General features: G+C 35.6%; 2 protein-coding genes across 2 annotated transcripts in view; both read right to left on the bottom strand.

The window, feature by feature from the left end:
• LOC106062593 (uncharacterized) overlaps positions 1–7,276 on the bottom strand; it is a 34,361-nt gene extending 27,085 nt beyond the window's left edge. The window contains exons 1-3 of the mRNA XM_056014886.1: positions 7,224–7,276; positions 5,815–5,911; positions 4,203–4,405 (exon numbers count right to left, since the gene is read on the bottom strand). The gene's annotated coding sequence lies outside the window, so the exon portion shown is untranslated. The remainder of the gene's footprint in view (positions 1–4,202; positions 4,406–5,814; positions 5,912–7,223) is intronic.
• LOC106052157 (brother of CDO-like) overlaps positions 1–17,131 on the bottom strand; it is a 47,093-nt gene that overhangs the window by 3,964 nt on the left and 25,998 nt on the right. Inside the window, exons 2-4 of the mRNA XM_056016266.1 lie at positions 16,852–16,963; positions 11,786–11,994; positions 8,992–9,171 (exon numbers count right to left, since the gene is read on the bottom strand). Of these exons, the coding sequence (XP_055872241.1) occupies positions 8,992–9,171; positions 11,786–11,994; positions 16,852–16,963 (501 nt within the window). The remainder of the gene's footprint in view (positions 1–8,991; positions 9,172–11,785; positions 11,995–16,851; positions 16,964–17,131) is intronic.

Genomic DNA, 17,131 nt, shown 5'->3' with positions numbered 1-17,131 from the left:
TTTGCGCACAAAACATAAACAACCAACAATGACGTAGTACCATATAATATTAGGACAGAATCTTCTTCATGCAGTGGAAAATTAAGAATTTTTTGCCTATCTTGAATTCTGGTCAAAGCTCTTGCTCCCAATTAATATAGTTCGGAAGAAACTACAAAAGTCTGGACTGCATATATGGAAAGCTGCTAAAGAAATTAGTACCCTTTCATGCTTTCTGTAAAATGATGAGAAACTGACAAAAACCCAATCCAACAAAAAAGCAAAAGAAGGTAGTGAATACTATGGATTCCCTGTAATCCCTGTGGGAAGCGTGGTCGAGAGGCTAAGTGCGCTTGAACTTGGCTTGTCTTGGCTACCTAGAAGGGGACTCGAGGTTCGACACCCGACTCGGGCAGAGTTGCGTTTACTGAGCGCCTAAAGGCAGAGCGGAAAACCAACTCCTAGATTGGACCAAAGCGCTCTGAGCATGCTATAAGCATGAAAGTAACGCTATATAAAAGCTATAGAAGAAAGAAAAGTTGAGATGGGAAGTTGAGTTCTAATGTAGGACTGCAATTCAACAGATTTCATATGGAGATGAAGGGCATTTTCAAAGGCTGGAAAGAAAATGGATACCTTTGGGTTTCTTCTTGAACCAAGACACCTGTTAGATGAAGACCCGCTCATGACAAACTGTGCTACTTTTCCTGTTTGTATGATGTCATTGATGCACGAGCACTCTTCATCAACAAACCAGTAATACAATCACCAATAGACATATTGAGGAAACAGGCTTCATATGGTAATTACGTGTGCTCAAACTTTGCAACCTCCTCCGAATACTGCTAACTCAGGCCACTTCCATTACGTCATGTGAGAGATCATTCTCAAAGCTCAAGTTCATCAAAAGCTATCTCAGAAGCACAATGACACAAGAAAGGCTTATCATGGCTTTAATGTCAGTGAAGTCACAAATACTAGAAAGTATCGATGTAGATGATGTTATAGATGTCTTTGCTGCACAGAATGCACGACGTGAAGCGATATCAATTGAGATTTGTCACTTGTGCATTATTTAACTAATAAACAAAGCTTTTATTCATTAAAAGAGTCTTGATTACTTTTTGTTAAGTTTACTGATATACTGAACCAATTTGATTTGGGGCTTATATATCTTTGCGTACATTATTCCATGTCATATGTCGAATGTCAAAATGCAAGGGGCCCCCAAAGAGGTCAATCCCCCCGGGCCCCCAAATCCCTAGTTACGCCCCTGCCTGGACCCAGTCACTAATCATCACTGATCAAAAGAAAGGCAATTTACAACTCTGTCAAACCTACTGCACCATCAAACTCATAAGCCATCCCAGCAAGGTATTGCTTAAATTTATGTAAAACAGTCTTGAACTAAGAGCAGACAAAATTATTTAACAAGAACAGTCAGGTTTTAGACAAGGTCGCAGCACAACATAACAAATACTAAATCTCAGAATACTCTGTGAGAAATCTGTGAGAATCTTTTCCTTTACTGATTTCAAGAAAGCTTTCGACTGAGTTTGGCATGGGCACTCTTAGCAATATTAGGAAAGTACAACATAAACAAAAACATAATAAAAGTTAATAGTGCGGTGTACTTTAACAAAAACATTGGAATTTGGTTCAAAACTACAGTTGTAGTAAGACAAGGTTGCCTTCTCTCACCAACACTTTTCAATATATTCCTTGAAAGGATAATGGAAGATGCTCTCGAGGGCTACAAAGATTCTGTAAGCATTGGAAGAAGAAAAATTACTAGCTTGTGCTTTGCGGTGACATAGATGGTCTGGCAGGGACAGAAGAAGAATTAGCTGATTTGGTGAGGTGCAAAGACAGATTTCCACAGCTTATGGTATACAAATAAATGACTAAAAAACTCAAATTATGACCAATAGCCAACAGGTCTTTAAGAGGGACATCAGTATTGGACGTGAAAAGCTGATAAAAGTCAGTAAATGTAAATACCTTTAAACTCAGAACCACCACCTTAACTACGCTCACGGAATTTGGTGACTGTAATTAATCACTTTAGTTTATATTGTAGGGGGTTTTAAATTTAAAGTGTCATGTCCCTAGAAACACCTCATTGTTAACAAAATGAGAACAACTTTACCTAGCTCAAATTAGGTCACGTGTCACCATGCTTCGATGCCAGAGAGAGAGCTAGAAAGTTAGACTTAGAAGTCACAAGTTTTAAAGTAAATAGTTACTCATTTTATTGATCATTATTACTGTATCATGTATCTGCTTTATATATCATTTGTACATATATTTATTATTTCAAGTTTGAGTTTAAAATAATTAAAACTCCAGAAAAGCAAATCAGCACTTTGTTACTTTTTTACTTATTAAAGTGTTTGAACTATAATGAAGGCACCTCCAAACCTGCATATGTCACAAGTTTATCTCATCAAGATCTTCAAGTCAAACAAACATAATAAACACGTGACAAAAGCTCTCTGGAGTTGTTTTTTTTACTAAACACCCCCCTCCCCATTGTCTACGCTCAATATAATCCGGTGACTGTAGTTTGCTTTAGTTTTATTTTAAAGAGGGGTTTTTAACCTAAAAATACTGGAGGGGTTTTAAACTAAGAGTCCTCTGAAGGGAGGTTTTAAACTAAAAATCCCTCTAGGCTACGCTCATGGAATTTGGTGACTGTGATGGTTTGGCTTTAAAATCTCACCTACAATAAACAAAATTAAAGCAAAGAACCAGTCACAATATTCTACAATCATTTCAGGGGAATGGGGGTGTTAAAGCCATGAACTCCCCCCCTACCCAGCCCCACATATGACATCGAGATTGTTTAAAATAAAGAAGTATGTCTCCACTAAAGTGATCAGAATGGTAGAATTTCTCCAGAAAGTTATACATTGTACTAAGGGCAAACATTAACATGGAAAAAAAAGACATATTACTAATCATGAGGAAAATTTTATGATGATCCTGTTCATTGCAGATATATGTGCTCTATATAGTGACCTAAATTGTCTCTCGCATTTTAATACTGGCCGCATGCGTCTTTGTTTGAATTAAATGACATGTCATTTGATGTTTTAAACTAGGATAAATGGTTCGCTCTAGAGGACAAACATTAGAATACATTTTTGCAGCTCAGAATGCAGGAAAAATATTTTGTGTCTAGAGAGTCATCACAGGTAGAAGTCTGAGAAAAGCTGATTTAATTAAAAGCTCAAAGGCACACGATGCATGTTTTTTCCAATTAGAGTTGGCCTTATTCAGCTTTGCCCACCAAGGGTCACTATGTGATCCATAATCATTGCTTGTGAGGCAATCATTCGAAAACAAAGTGTTTGGAGAATAATTTTACTCCAATATTTCTTTTCATTTTCCAACAAATGATGTATTTTTTAAAATGTTCACTACCTCTATTTTTGGAGATTACATCACTAGCTTATTTCTGCAATATTGGCATTAACCATTTTGCCATTTTGTTCTAACTTTTTCTATACAGCCATGGTCCTACAGCTTTGGATCTATTCTTAAGGTAGGACACTGACCCTGAGTAGGATGAAATTTCTATTATTTCTATATGATAATTTTTATTGGCTTAGAATTTTTAGTTGAGATCTTGACAATCTGACTGTGAGGGGAACTTGGATGATTTGCTACCATGGTAGCAGCTAGTGCTTCCCTTTCTGCTCTGTGACTGTCAGAGAGCTCTCCAGTTGCAATGGATTTTTCTAGTTTTCCTCCATCTGGTCATTCGATAAGTATTCCAGCTCCTCCATATGTGGTGGCTTTATGGGATGAGCCATCCATGTAAACTCTGATCCACTGATTGCTAGGGTAATTGGTATGTAGAAAACAGTTCACTATTTCCTTGAGCTCTGTTGGTCTGTAATCAGATTTTCTTTTTATGTTTTCAATATGGTCCTTATAGTAGGAAGAGGGCTTTCGTCCCAGGGTGGAGATTCATTATAGTGTATAGAGGATTCCAGAGTAATTTTTTCAAGTTGGTGTTTCTTTTTTTAGGTTTAGAGATTCCTGTATGAAATCAAAAATATGTTACAGGAGAGTTAAAATGGATGGGTGGGAGGGGGGAAGGGCAGAAGGTTTTCTGGCCAAAATATTATGTGAGCATAAGACAAGCGTATGAGAGAGTCTTTGAAATATTTGGATAAAGAGCTAAGAATGACTCTACCAAAAAAAAAAACACTTACGGGTTACATTCACAAAAATGCTGTTTCTTTTAGACCAGATCGATCCAAGTTTAGCTACACAAAAGTAGTATCCCTCATCCTCTTCCTCCACAATGTTGATAACTAAGGACCTATTTTCATGTGTTAACATGAATCGGTCATTATCTTGAATTATATTGCCGTTATTCAAGAACCAGAATATTAGCATTGTTTCACGTGGGTTGCTAAATGAAAAAAATGTTTTGTGTAAACGTCAAATATAATTAACAAATCACTGTCAGTCTATTAGGTCCACATAGGCAATGCAAAATTTAAAACCACTGATTTTATTTTCTAAAGATTTAAAAAAAATACACAAACAAACTGTGCATGTGCATATGTAAATTAAAGCTAATATAAACAACAGCAAACATTAGACTTGGGAGAGTAACTTCAAGAATGTTGTTTTATTTAGAGCATAGGGTCTGACATTTAAATTATTTATATAGTTGGTTATTACATGTGGCTGTTTGGTGATGAAAGCCATGGAGAAATCTATGAAAAGCACTCAGGCATATAATTTGAGTGTCTAGAGATGGTTATAGAGTTAATCCAAAAGTAACAGAATAGCATCTATCCTGTTTGTTATTGACATTGAAGCACATATTTTTCAAATCATTTCATGACAATTGATGTTGGTGCAACTGGGTAAAAATCATTTAAACTTTCTTTTTATTTTTGATATCTTGTTGTACCGGTATAATTTCAGAAGTATCCCAGTTTTGTGGAATTGGGCTCGTTTCTAGCGAGTAGTTAAAGATGTGAGAGAAGACAAAAGATATTTGTTCATCAAATAGCTTGACTGACTTGCCACATATTTTATCAGGCTCAGAAGCCTTATTTAAATTTACTCTTCTGGATAGTAAGATCAGTACATCTTTAGTAATAAAACTGGTATAAAGTTATTGTTTTCTTTGGTTAGAATGTTGACAAAACCTTTTTTTCGTATGCCAACAAAAACTTATTTGTTGAAAAGGGTGCAATTTCTCCTCATCCTCTACAACCTGTTATTTTCTTTAATCTATCCAAGTATACTTTTCAGATGTTGTTTCAAAAGAAGTTCTTGTCTTTCTAATTGTATGTTGTTGTTTTTTTGTCTTCAATTATTGATTTTTGTTTTTGTCTTTTTTTTTTCAATACTAATTTTGTTTACGTTTCTGCTCATTCAAGGCTTATTAGTCCATAAACTTGTAGTATTTTAGGTGGACATGTTAACTCCACATAGAATAACAGAGAGATAAGTTAACAGCTACTATCTGGTTTTTGGTGTCTGGACAGTTCTTAATGAATACATCTCAGTTCATAGTTTCAAAACATCCTCTTTATTTTTCTACAGCTTCTTCTAACCATGTTTTGATAGTTTGTATTACTCTCTTTGTTGTAATATGGATAAGTTGATAATAAGGTATAAGTTTGATGACTGTACGGTCAAATTATCCTAGTTGGAATATTAAATATTATCAAAGTTTCATTTTGGTGTTGTATAATTTTAGTATAGGGATATATAACACATATTATATGATTAAAATGGTAAACTGATTCTTTAAATTTACTTTGGACAATAAAGCATATACTGACTGCTAAATGCACTTACAATCCAGAAAACACACATTCTAGTCTTGCAGATCCATTAAGTTGACTTAAAACATCTTCTGAGTATTCAATTTTAGGAGCAATAGTTGGAGGTGAGACTGTTTAATTGTAATATAGGTAACATAGGTGAGGAGAAATAACATCAATTAAAAAATGCTTATAATATTTAGTTTAACGAATACTTATTATGTCCATTATGTAACATGTATGCCTAAAATATAACAAATTTGAATTGTGCTGACTACCTAACACCAGGGGCGGACTGGGTATCAAAATCGGCCCGGGCATTACCATATAAACCGGCCCACAAATGTCATGTCATATATTTTCGGTGTGTGTGTGGGATTTTAAACCTCTCCGCAATTTATATATATATTAGTGTGTGTCTATATGTAATTAATCTTCATTACATTCTTATCTTTCATTCTTTCAAAGTTTTTTCTACCCTAGAATACTCTCTTCCTATAATTAGTGAAAGGCAGTAACATCCGCCAAGGGACAGCTAGGGAGTCTGGGGGAGCGCTCCTCCAGTGGGGTCCGGGGCGTAGAATTATTTTCGTTATTTTAAGCTTTAAAAAATGCATATTTTGATGTATCTACAGTGCAATTAGTCTGCTACTCTTCCGCTAAAAAAATAAAAACTAAATCTTCTATTCAGTGGAGTCCAGCGACTGGTAGAAAAAGGTAAAATGCTTTAGTTTTTGTATTGGAGGTGGGGGGGGGGAGGGAAACCATAAAACCCCTTTTGGCTACGCTCATGAAATTTGGTGACCTTAGTTTGCTTAAGTTGGCTGCACTGGGGAAGTAAGTAAAGTTTCCCTTTCAGACAATGAGATCTGAGGCCGGTGATGGTTTGCCAGTAAAGACTAGGATATTACATTTTTAGACTTTTTAGGGTGCTCCATCTAACTCTAATTGTTATCTGACAGTTGGGGAAAGGTAAAAGAGGTTGATCATTGAGCTGGACACACGAAGCCTTTAATAATAATGGGCCAAAGAAATAGATGACCTTTACATTATCTGCCCCAAAGATTGCAAAGTCTAATAGGAGTACATTAAAATTTTGTTTTTACATAAAACCCAGAAACCTTGGCCAAAGAAAAAGGTTTTGTTCATAATCTCATAAGAATTTTTGTTTACTTCTTATAGCTATATAAAATTTAAAAACATATTAAATCTGCTATATTGTTTTATAAGTAAAGAGTATTTGTTTTAGCTTGAAAAATTCATTTACATAAAAAGGGATGATTTAAAATGCACAATTTACAGCTGACAAATTATTAACATTTAAAATAATACTGTTATAATGTTTTCTACTTCATGTTGCAACAGATTCTTACAGTATTTATCACATTTATAAGTATTATTGAAAGTAAAAAAACAACAACATTGTTTTTTGGTGTTAAATACCTTGATCTATGATATCTATCTGTAGTTTGTGAATACGTCCTAATACAGTCCCAGCCGTTGGCTTCCCATCAATTGAAACAACACATCTAAGCTTTTCTGACTCATCTTTTTTTAAAATATATGAAATATGAAGGCTACCTAGATAGATACAGACAATTTACTAAATAAGAATAGTAAAATGTTAAGTTGTATAAGCATTCAATTTTAAATTTATAAATGTACCACTAAAACAAGAATAACCATGATCAAAAAGAGATTTTGTGTTAACAAAAACTTTGATGTGGGCTTGTCCACCTATTGGTCATTCGTTTGGTTCTTATCTTATATAATACAGACGTGACTTCAAAAAAGATGATTACGTCCTACGCGTCATGCATTCAGTAATGTATATTAACCAATGACTTAAATTCTGCCAAGTCACCGGTTTTACAGGCCAGCTCAGACAACCAATTCCATGCTCTAATAGCACAAGGGAAGAAGGAGTATTTGTACAAATTTGTCCTAGCATATGGGACGAGGAATGTGCCTTTATCTTTGTGTCTTTCAGAGTATTTTATTAAATTTTGTTTTTGTATTTGAAGATTATGGTTCAGTGTTTTATGTATAATTGCTAATTTACTTTTGATTCTTTTGTCCTGAAGGCTTTCTAAATTTAATGATTTTACTAATGGTGTTACTCTAGTCAAATGTGAATATTCGTTTGTTATGAATCTCACTGCTCTATTTTGTGTCTGTTCCAGTTTCTTAATGTTTTCTTGAGTTGAGGGGTCCCAAACAGAGGATGCATATTCTATTATTGGCCTAACCAAGGTCAAATAACATTTTAGTTTTTTGTTTTTATTTGATTAATAGAAATTTCTTTTAATAAACCCTTATGCTTTGTTTGATTTTTTGATAGTTTCATCAATATGGGAATTCCATGACATTTTTCATTTATTATAACACCTAGGTATTTTGCATTTTTAGTCTGTGTTACTGGTTTACAATGAATAAGATAAGTGGAATTAATTTGTTTTAGTTTTTTTGTTACTCTTAATAACTGACATTTTTCTGGGTGGAAAGACATGCTCCAATTTCATTCCCATTTCTGTAATTCATCTAATTCTTTTTGTAAAATTTCTGTATCTTGTGTTGTTTTTATTGTTCTATATATTATGCAATCGTCTGCGAATAATCTGACTTTTGTTCCTGAACTATTGCAATTTGGTATACCGTTTATGTAAATTAAAAATAGTAGTGTACCTAAGACTGTTCCTTGAGGTACGCCTGAGTTTACTGTTATTGGTGTTGATTTAGAGCCATTTATTATTACAGTTTGTTCTCTCCCTATCAGAAAGTCTTTAATCCACTGATGCAATGGACCATTAATGCCGAAATATTTTATTTTTTTAAGCAAACTATGGTGGTGAACTTTGTCAAAAGCCTTAGAAAAATCTAGTAAGATAGCATCTTTTTGCTCACTATCATCTAAACCTTTTGAAAAATCATCAATTAGTCCTATTAGTTGTGTTTCATGTGATCTATATTTCCTAAAACCATGTTGGTATGGAGTAAGGACATTATGTTTGTCTAAGTGGTTTATGATGTTGCTACATATTAGGTATTGCCAATTAAGACTGGAAACACTAAATTTTAGTTCATAGCCCCCAAGAACCAAATATCAAATAAAAATAGTGTTTTTGCCATTTTTCTGACATTGACCAAAAGTGACTTGACCACCATCTTGATCTTCAACTGGTTTCTCAACCAATTTAAAATAAAAACTAACCATCTTTATCAATATACATTCGATCATCCAAAATCATCGGCATGGGTTCTTTTCCTTTATACCAGTTATATATCACACTTTCAGCCATGACTTTCACATTAGTACAAGGCAATTTCATGTATTGATACTCGATACCATTCAATGGCATAGTTTCAAGCCCTGTTTCAATCTCTTCAAGTCCTGTTAATAAAAAATTCATTGAAATTCTTTTATAAGAATTAAAAAATTTGACGTTAGTAGTTAACAACAAAACCTCAAGAAAAGTGTGTTGACGCATTCTCATACAGCTGGTATACATGTTATCATTTGTTTGCATTTACTAAGTATACAAAACATAAAAGTGAAATAATTTCAGAAGAATCATATTTGATTATAGAAATAAAATCTTTGAGGATACTACTAGTATTAATCAAAAGAATAGTATTTAAGAAACCAAAATAAAGTGGATACACCACTTAATGTGTAATCAGGTTTTTTATTTTCTCTGTGTATGTCCAACATGCCTAAAGGTATTGTTCAGAGTGTTGACAATAAGTCAAGTAAAATATGTATTTTAATTGTTGAAATAAAAAAAAGTAGTTTTCCTTTCAGACCATGCAGTCAATGGGGCAGATGATGTTAAGGTTATTTGTTTCTTTGGCCAAAGGTTAACGAGCAGGGTGCTATGTGGCCAGCACAACAACCATCCACCTTTAATTTCCCCAACTATAGTTAGGTACCCATTAGAGTTGGGTGACTTAGACTTGACTTAGGTCCTCCCGCGCCGTTCGGCGCATTAGGCGGCAAGCTGTCTCCATAATGATCTGTCACTGGCAATGTCTGAAACCTCCTCCCACATGGTGACCACTGTTCTGAGGTCCTCCATGAAGGTGTGTCGCCAGGTAATACGAGGACGTCCCTGTTTGCGCTTTCCTCGTTTTGGCTTCCATGTTATCGCAACTCTTGGTGTGCGTAATTCATTTTGACGTAGAACATGTCCCGCAAACCTCATGCGATGCTCAGTCACAACCTCACTAAGTGTTCGACTCCCAGTTCGGCATAGAATTTCCTTGTTTGAGATCCGGCCTGTGTAACTGACTCCCAAAATCCGTCTCAGCCATCTCTGTTGAGCCACATTTAGTCTTTTCTCAATTTTGACAGATGACTTCCACGTCTCACATGCATATGTAGCAGTTGGAATGACGATTGTGTTGAGAAGGTGTATTTTTGTCTCGAGTCCAATGGCTTGGCTAGTCCAAATAGGCTGCAGCCTTTGGAAAATGCTCCCTGCCTTTCCTATTCGGCACGCTACATCATGGTAAGCATCTCCATCATTTGTTATGATGCTGCCAAGGTACGTGAACTTGTACAGCTTGTACTTGTCTGACTGGGACACCCTTTGCCTTATATCCCACTCGCATAATTTTAGTCTTATCCAAGTTTATGCGGAGGCCAATTTTGGGTGCCTCTCTGTCTAGGCTCTCAGTCATTTCTTGAATGCCTTTATTTTTAACCCCGATTAGTGCAACATCATCAGCAAAGTCCAAGTCCGTCAATCGGAGTTGTTCATGCCATGGAATACCAAAAGAAGTCTGGTTCATTGCTCTCCTCATTATGTAGTCGATGGCTAGGACGAAAAGGAAGGGAGATAAGATGCACCCTTTAACCAACTGTCGCCAGATCTAACTTACATATTCAAGGACCCCTCTCCAGACAATGATCTCAAGGTCAAGACAGACCCAATAACTGCTGAGGAGGTTACCATGGCCATTGCAGTGCTAAAGAATAACAAAGCACCAGGACTAGACATGATATCAGCAGAAATGCTAAAATATGGGGGACAGTGCATTGTTAACAGAACGACTGATCATTTAAATCTCTGTTGGCAAACTTCAAAAGTCCCAGAGGACTGGCAAAAGGGAGTGATTGTAAAGCTTCCCAAAAAGGGCAACTTGGCAGACTGCAACAACTGGAGGGGCATTACTCTCCTCTCTGTCCCAGGCAAAGTTTTCAGCACTGTTTTGTTGAGACGGCTTCAACAGTCTGTAGATGAAAGGCTCAGAGAAGAACAAGCAGGTTTCCGAAGAGGCAGACCATGTACAGAGCAGATTTTCGTTTTACGAAATATCATAGAACAAAGTCTTGAGTACCAACAACGGCTAACGATCAGTTTCGTGGACTTCAAAAAAGCGTTTGATAGTGTCCACCGTGAATCACTTATGGAAAATAGTTAGAGAATACGGTATCCCAGAAAAATTCGTCCAGATCCTACGACACCTTTACAGTCAGTCTAGTTGCTGCATTAAAACAGAAGAGGGAACAACAGAGTTTTTTACAATCGAGACAGGTGAGACAGAGTTGGGTGGACTGACACGTAACCTTATCTATGCTGGAGACAGAACTTGAATAAAAAGATATTAAATGCTACTTACAAAGTGAAAAGAAAACATAGATTTTCTGCTGCGACTCATTTTATAGCAAAATAAAGCTTTTATTTACATAAATTTACTTTTTTTAACACATTGACAACTACAATTAATTAGTTATTTAGATTTCATCAAAAATATTTTTTACTGAAACTAATTTATAATCAAACATTTAAATAACTATTTAATAAGGCTTGTCTTCGAGTCTGAAGATTAACGAAGAATTGCAGTATTTCCCATGGCTACGCAGGCAGCTGTGACCTACATATTTAGCCACATCCTGGACAAACATAACCTTTGTTCGCCGGTGGTTGGAGGACAGGCGCAGACGACGAAATAACTATTTAATTAATGACATTTGAAACAAAAACAAAAAAAACTCAACTTACGCATCACTCTAAATGTCAGAGGGGGAGAAATACTGACAGCAAAAGTACGTCCTTCTGGAGCTTTAAAATAATTGGTAGAAAAACACCTGTATTCTCCTTCCTCATTCTCAGAAAATCTTTCAAAAGTCAACACGCCAGTATAGGGATCAAAAGAGATATTGCCAGTAATAGTGTTGTTGCCTTCTATCTCTCCCTTCCTCCACTCCACTCTGCAATGTTTTATAATATTTTTAGAGCTTAAAAAATAAAGATTACATTTAAGCCTAGGACAGCTTAAACCCCCAAATAGAAATTACAATTACATGCCTTAACAATAGTTTTTAACCTTTTGTATTTTTACTCTGCTTTACTTTCATACTTAGATCTAGAACTATATGTAGAGGTTTATTAGTGCCAATTTTAAAGACAAAATATTCATAAATAGATCTAGAGTAGTTTATGCTATTCAAACACCTATAGGCCACAAAATATCAAAGTTTGACTTTGACAATGCATTATTTGATATTTGAAATATCAAAATCTTCTTTAGCTTAAAGAGAATAAGGATGACTACCACTAACCTATATTTGTTATCATATCAAAGGCCTATATTGGCCTTATATTGGCATTAATAAACTCTGATTTTAATTCTATATTAATATTAACTAAATTTTAACATAATTTTAAGACCCCCAGGCATAGCCCCTCACATGAAATCATAATGATGTTTTCAAATTATGCATAAATACGAACACAAAAAAAAAATAAAACTTTTAACACACTTCTTCTACCAAAAATTAGGTCAATGAGATAGTGACTTCTACACTGACTTTTACACTTGTTTTATGTTTGCATGATTAGATGTGTGTTTTTGTTTGATTAAATTCATTTAATAAATTTCTATAATACAGATGATCTCTTGTAGGATGGCCATTTTTGATCTTCTATCCTGAAGGATTTCTAAATTTAGTGATTTTACTTACTTTAAGGTGTTACTCTAGTGACTTGTCAAATGTGAATATTCGTTTGTTATGAATCTCACTGCTCTTTTTTATTTCTGTTCCAGTTTCTTAATGTTTTCTTGAGTTGAGGGGTCCCAAAAAAAGGATGCATATATTCTTTTATTGGCCTAACCAAGGTTTTTTTTTAGTTTTATGATTATGGCAAAAACAAAATGTAATTTTATAGACCTGGCCCCACACGTCTAGATCGAGAAGCACAACTGACTCTATGTATTTGAGGCTGACGTCACATTTTAATGGTCGATCAATTATTGAAGATCACTTTTGATACAGTGTCTTGGCTTTTTCTCCCCCCCCCCCCATTTTCACCTGCCAAAGACAGTTTAATTTTAAAATACCATATCTACATTCTATACCTCCCCCTTTCCTTTTATTAATATCTCTTCACATCAAGCACATGCGCTAGGTATTTGTTTTTAACACATAATTCAGAACTAAATAGTATGGCAAGGGGCATGTAAATAAAAACAAACCGAGAAAATGCGCACTATAATGATAATAGCATCAAAGTATTATATGTGAAATAAAAATAAAATCAAGATTTTAAAATGGGTACAATTTGTGCATAGTGTTACAAATGAACAGTGACAAGTAGAGGTCAACGTGTGACCCCAGCGAGATGACACAGCAGAGAGTGTTCTCTGGAATCTATGCGTATAAACAAAGACAGGATGTGACGTGCCCTCACGTGTTGTTCCAGAGGACGTACTGATCTACGAAGGGGGGCAGTGTTACAAATGAACAGTGACAGTTAGAGGTCACTACGTGTGATCTCGGCGAGATGACACTGCAGCAGGTGTTCTCTGGAATCGACATGTATAAACAACGACAGGATGTGATGTTTCCCCCCGTGTTGTTCCAGAGGATACTAGCAGTGTTTTTGCATCAATGGACAAGCGATTAGGGACTCTATATAAGCCAGAGAGTTAATGTGAAAGTCAGTCGTATGGAGTCGTGAGTGAGCCGTTACAGTTGATACAGACTATGTAAGACGTGTGCGGCTCTAGTGGAACAGAAATGTGTACGACTCGATGCAAGTTAACTAGGGTAGAGTTAACTGGAGTGGACTAAAGTCGTTAAAGTCTATACAGCGAACTACAGTGGACTTGAGCCGTTACAGTCGATACAGTCGATGTAAGACGTGTGCGGCTCTGATTCGGAAGACTTGAGTACGACTTGGTTCAGTTTTGGGAGACCTGGAGCGACACTGGGAAGTGTGTCATTGGTCTGTTCTGTGGAATACGGCTCGATGCAAGTTGAGAAGAGATGAATTGCAACGAAGTGAAGAGATGAATTGCAACGAAGTATAGCTAATTGTAAACTGACAGATATTGTACAGTCTTCTACGCTACATGTTACAGTAACAAATTGTTAGAGTTAATAGTCATTAAAGTTATATGAAGCTGAAAGTGGAGTCGTCAAGTTCTTTGCAGTGTTTTTATTTGTGTGCCTACTAATACATTTAGCCAGAAGATTCAGAAATACGTAACAATATCAATGTAAATCTATTTACTTTAAAAAAAAAAGCACATTTACGGTAAACCACAAATAGCTGATACAAATTGTAACACATACTTATTTATTTATATCTGTAGCTTGCAGTAAATTATTTGAAAAACAACAATTTAAAAAATATAATTTAAATATTGTCTTTATTGATTTATATCCCTTTGATGTTTAACTATTTTTAACATTAAAATGGTGTTCGATTCTTTATGAAGCTGAGATATCAATGCTTACATCATTCAAAAATTCAAACACACCCTATTTAAACCTTAATTTTCATGTTTGAGTAGCAAGGGGCTGATTCAACAAATAGTTGCAAATATTTCTCAGCCTAATTAGAAGCATAATAATAAGGTTTTGTTGAGCTGAAGCATCATTGGCATTAAAAATACACTTAACCTATGACCTACCTCACTATTCCCTAGAGCAGCGATTCTCAACCTTTTAAGCTCGGCGACCCCTTTTTATAATCCCCCACCCTGCCGCGACCCCCAGCTGACACACACATACAGCAATAGAAGAGTAGGCAATAATAATCCATATTTTCGATGGTCTTAGGCGACCCCTGGCAAATGGTCAATCGATCCCCAAGAGGGTCGCGACCCACAGGTTGAGAACCCCTGCCCTAGAGGTAAAAAAAAATTACGTTTTTATACCAATATTACCAATGCACTTTGAATATAAGTAAAAAAAAATTATCCTCGGGTGAAAATGAAACTAAATATATCTAAACTATAAAGACATGGATGATGTACAATAGGTATAGACTATTTTCGTCATAATCATTGAATTAAAGGAGAATTATAAAAGTTAAAAGACATGGGGGGGATGGGGTTGAAAAGTACCTTAACATCATGAAGGTGTTCGATTGATGTTTGTTGTAAAATGTTTTACATGTTTTGGATGTTCCTTCAGAGTTGAAGATAGTTTACTTCCTAGTCCAAACCTCCCGCAGGACGACGGGGGATGGGAGAGGGCAGGGTTTGAACCAGGGACCATCGATAAATCCAAACGACAGTCCAGCACGCAAACCGCACGACCAGGCAGCCAGTTACTCTAGATCTAAAATTCTGAGGGAAAACATTTTAAACTTGCTAGATCTATAATCTAGTCTAGATCTAACTAAGTCTTGCTGAGTAACTTGCTGAGTAACTTGCTGAGTAACTTGCTGAGTAACTTGGTCTTCAGTCATTGATTAAATATGGTTACAAATTAAATCTAGAATTTTAAATTTATTCTAGGATCTTATATAGGTCTAGATTATCTGATTATAGAAATAGATCTAAATAATAATAATAATAATACATTTTTTTTTATTAATTTAGACAATATTTAGAACTAATTGACCTGGTGGCATTCTAGCTGATATCGTTTTATTTTTTTTTTAACCTTAAAATTTCAAACAGCTTCTTGTTTAAGAAGTTCAAAGGTGTCTGAAGAAATTGCGACAAACTGTTCACGCCTCTTTGGCTCCAGACGAAATTTGTTTTTGTCAATGTTGATTTTAATCTGAGGATTCAATAGTTGGGATAGCGACGAAATTCATATTCACCTACCACATCATGATATTGCCCATATTAGGGGATTATTTCTTGAAATATCACGTTCAAGGAAAAATAAATCTCAATCCGTAGCTCGTTCTTATGTGTTGATACAGAATCTTCATCTTTTTCGCTTGGCTTCTATTTATTGTGGTCAATATGTCTTTGAATACTATTAATGGCTTCAACGTTGCCCTTCAGACTAGTAGTTATCAATGTTTCTAATGTTTTAAATTTAAGTGCACGGTCTCGAATTGACGATCATTGTTTTTGAAGGTTGACTTACCCTTCGTTTACTTCAGTTTATTCAGGGGCCAAGAATCCAAAATAGGTGAGAAAATTAAGACTGCATAGCAACTAACACTCCGCCTACTTTACAATTCTTCTTGAACTCGTTCGTGATGCCAATTGAGGGCCAGATTCTGCTTTGAGAGAAAATGAATATAATCCAAGATTCTTTTCATTATCAGATTTTTACCTTTAGGGCCCTTTGATCCCTGCCGACTGCAGTCAACAATTTTAACAAGAGAAGACAATTTCTCCGCCTTAGCTAGCACAATGATCGCCAGCCAGACTTATCAATCTTGAGCAGCGCACATAATATTAACACAGAAGCAAAATGAATACATTTTTAAATCAAATACAGTAGTTTTTGTTTGTTCATGTTTGTACAATATAAGCAGATTTTAATGACAAATTTTATGCTCAGTTTGATGCACCTCACCACTTGATGCCACGTGTGGCCCGCACCACCCACACATGGATAGCTACGCCACTGCATCCAACTCTTTATATTGGCCTTCCCGAAAAAGAAACGATGAATCGAACAAGTTTTATACACAGGTAGTGGCTAACACTAACACTTCCATGTACGTTCTCTCACCATCCCATGACAGCTGATCGCTGGCAACTTGCCTTGACCTGTGCCATGTGTCAAATGATTGAACACACTGTTAACCCTTCCAGTGTCTCCACTACAGTTATAAGAAAATATTTTATATAATACATACATACATACCTTGGTGATGGTAACCCCGTAGCATTGCATACAACAGAAAATCTTTGATTCAGTGATTTGAAGATGGTCTTAGAACTGTTAGGAGTATGAATATCCGGTGGCCTAAGTGCTTCTGAAAAAAAAATGATGTTATGCTCTAAATAAAATATCTAAATATCTGCAACACCAATAATGTGAACATCAGGAATAAAATTTGTGACCCTAACATTGAACTTATGTGTGTCACACTTAGGCCTTACTACTTGCCAAGAGAATTCACCCAGGTGTGTGTTGTTGTTGT

This window comes from Biomphalaria glabrata, chromosome 17 (assembly GCF_947242115.1).
Source record: "Biomphalaria glabrata chromosome 17, xgBioGlab47.1, whole genome shotgun sequence".
NCBI classification, from domain to species: Eukaryota; Metazoa; Mollusca; class Gastropoda; family Planorbidae; genus Biomphalaria; species Biomphalaria glabrata.
Note: the sequence above shows the minus strand (reverse complement) of the source record. Positions and strands in the feature narration are given on the sequence as shown.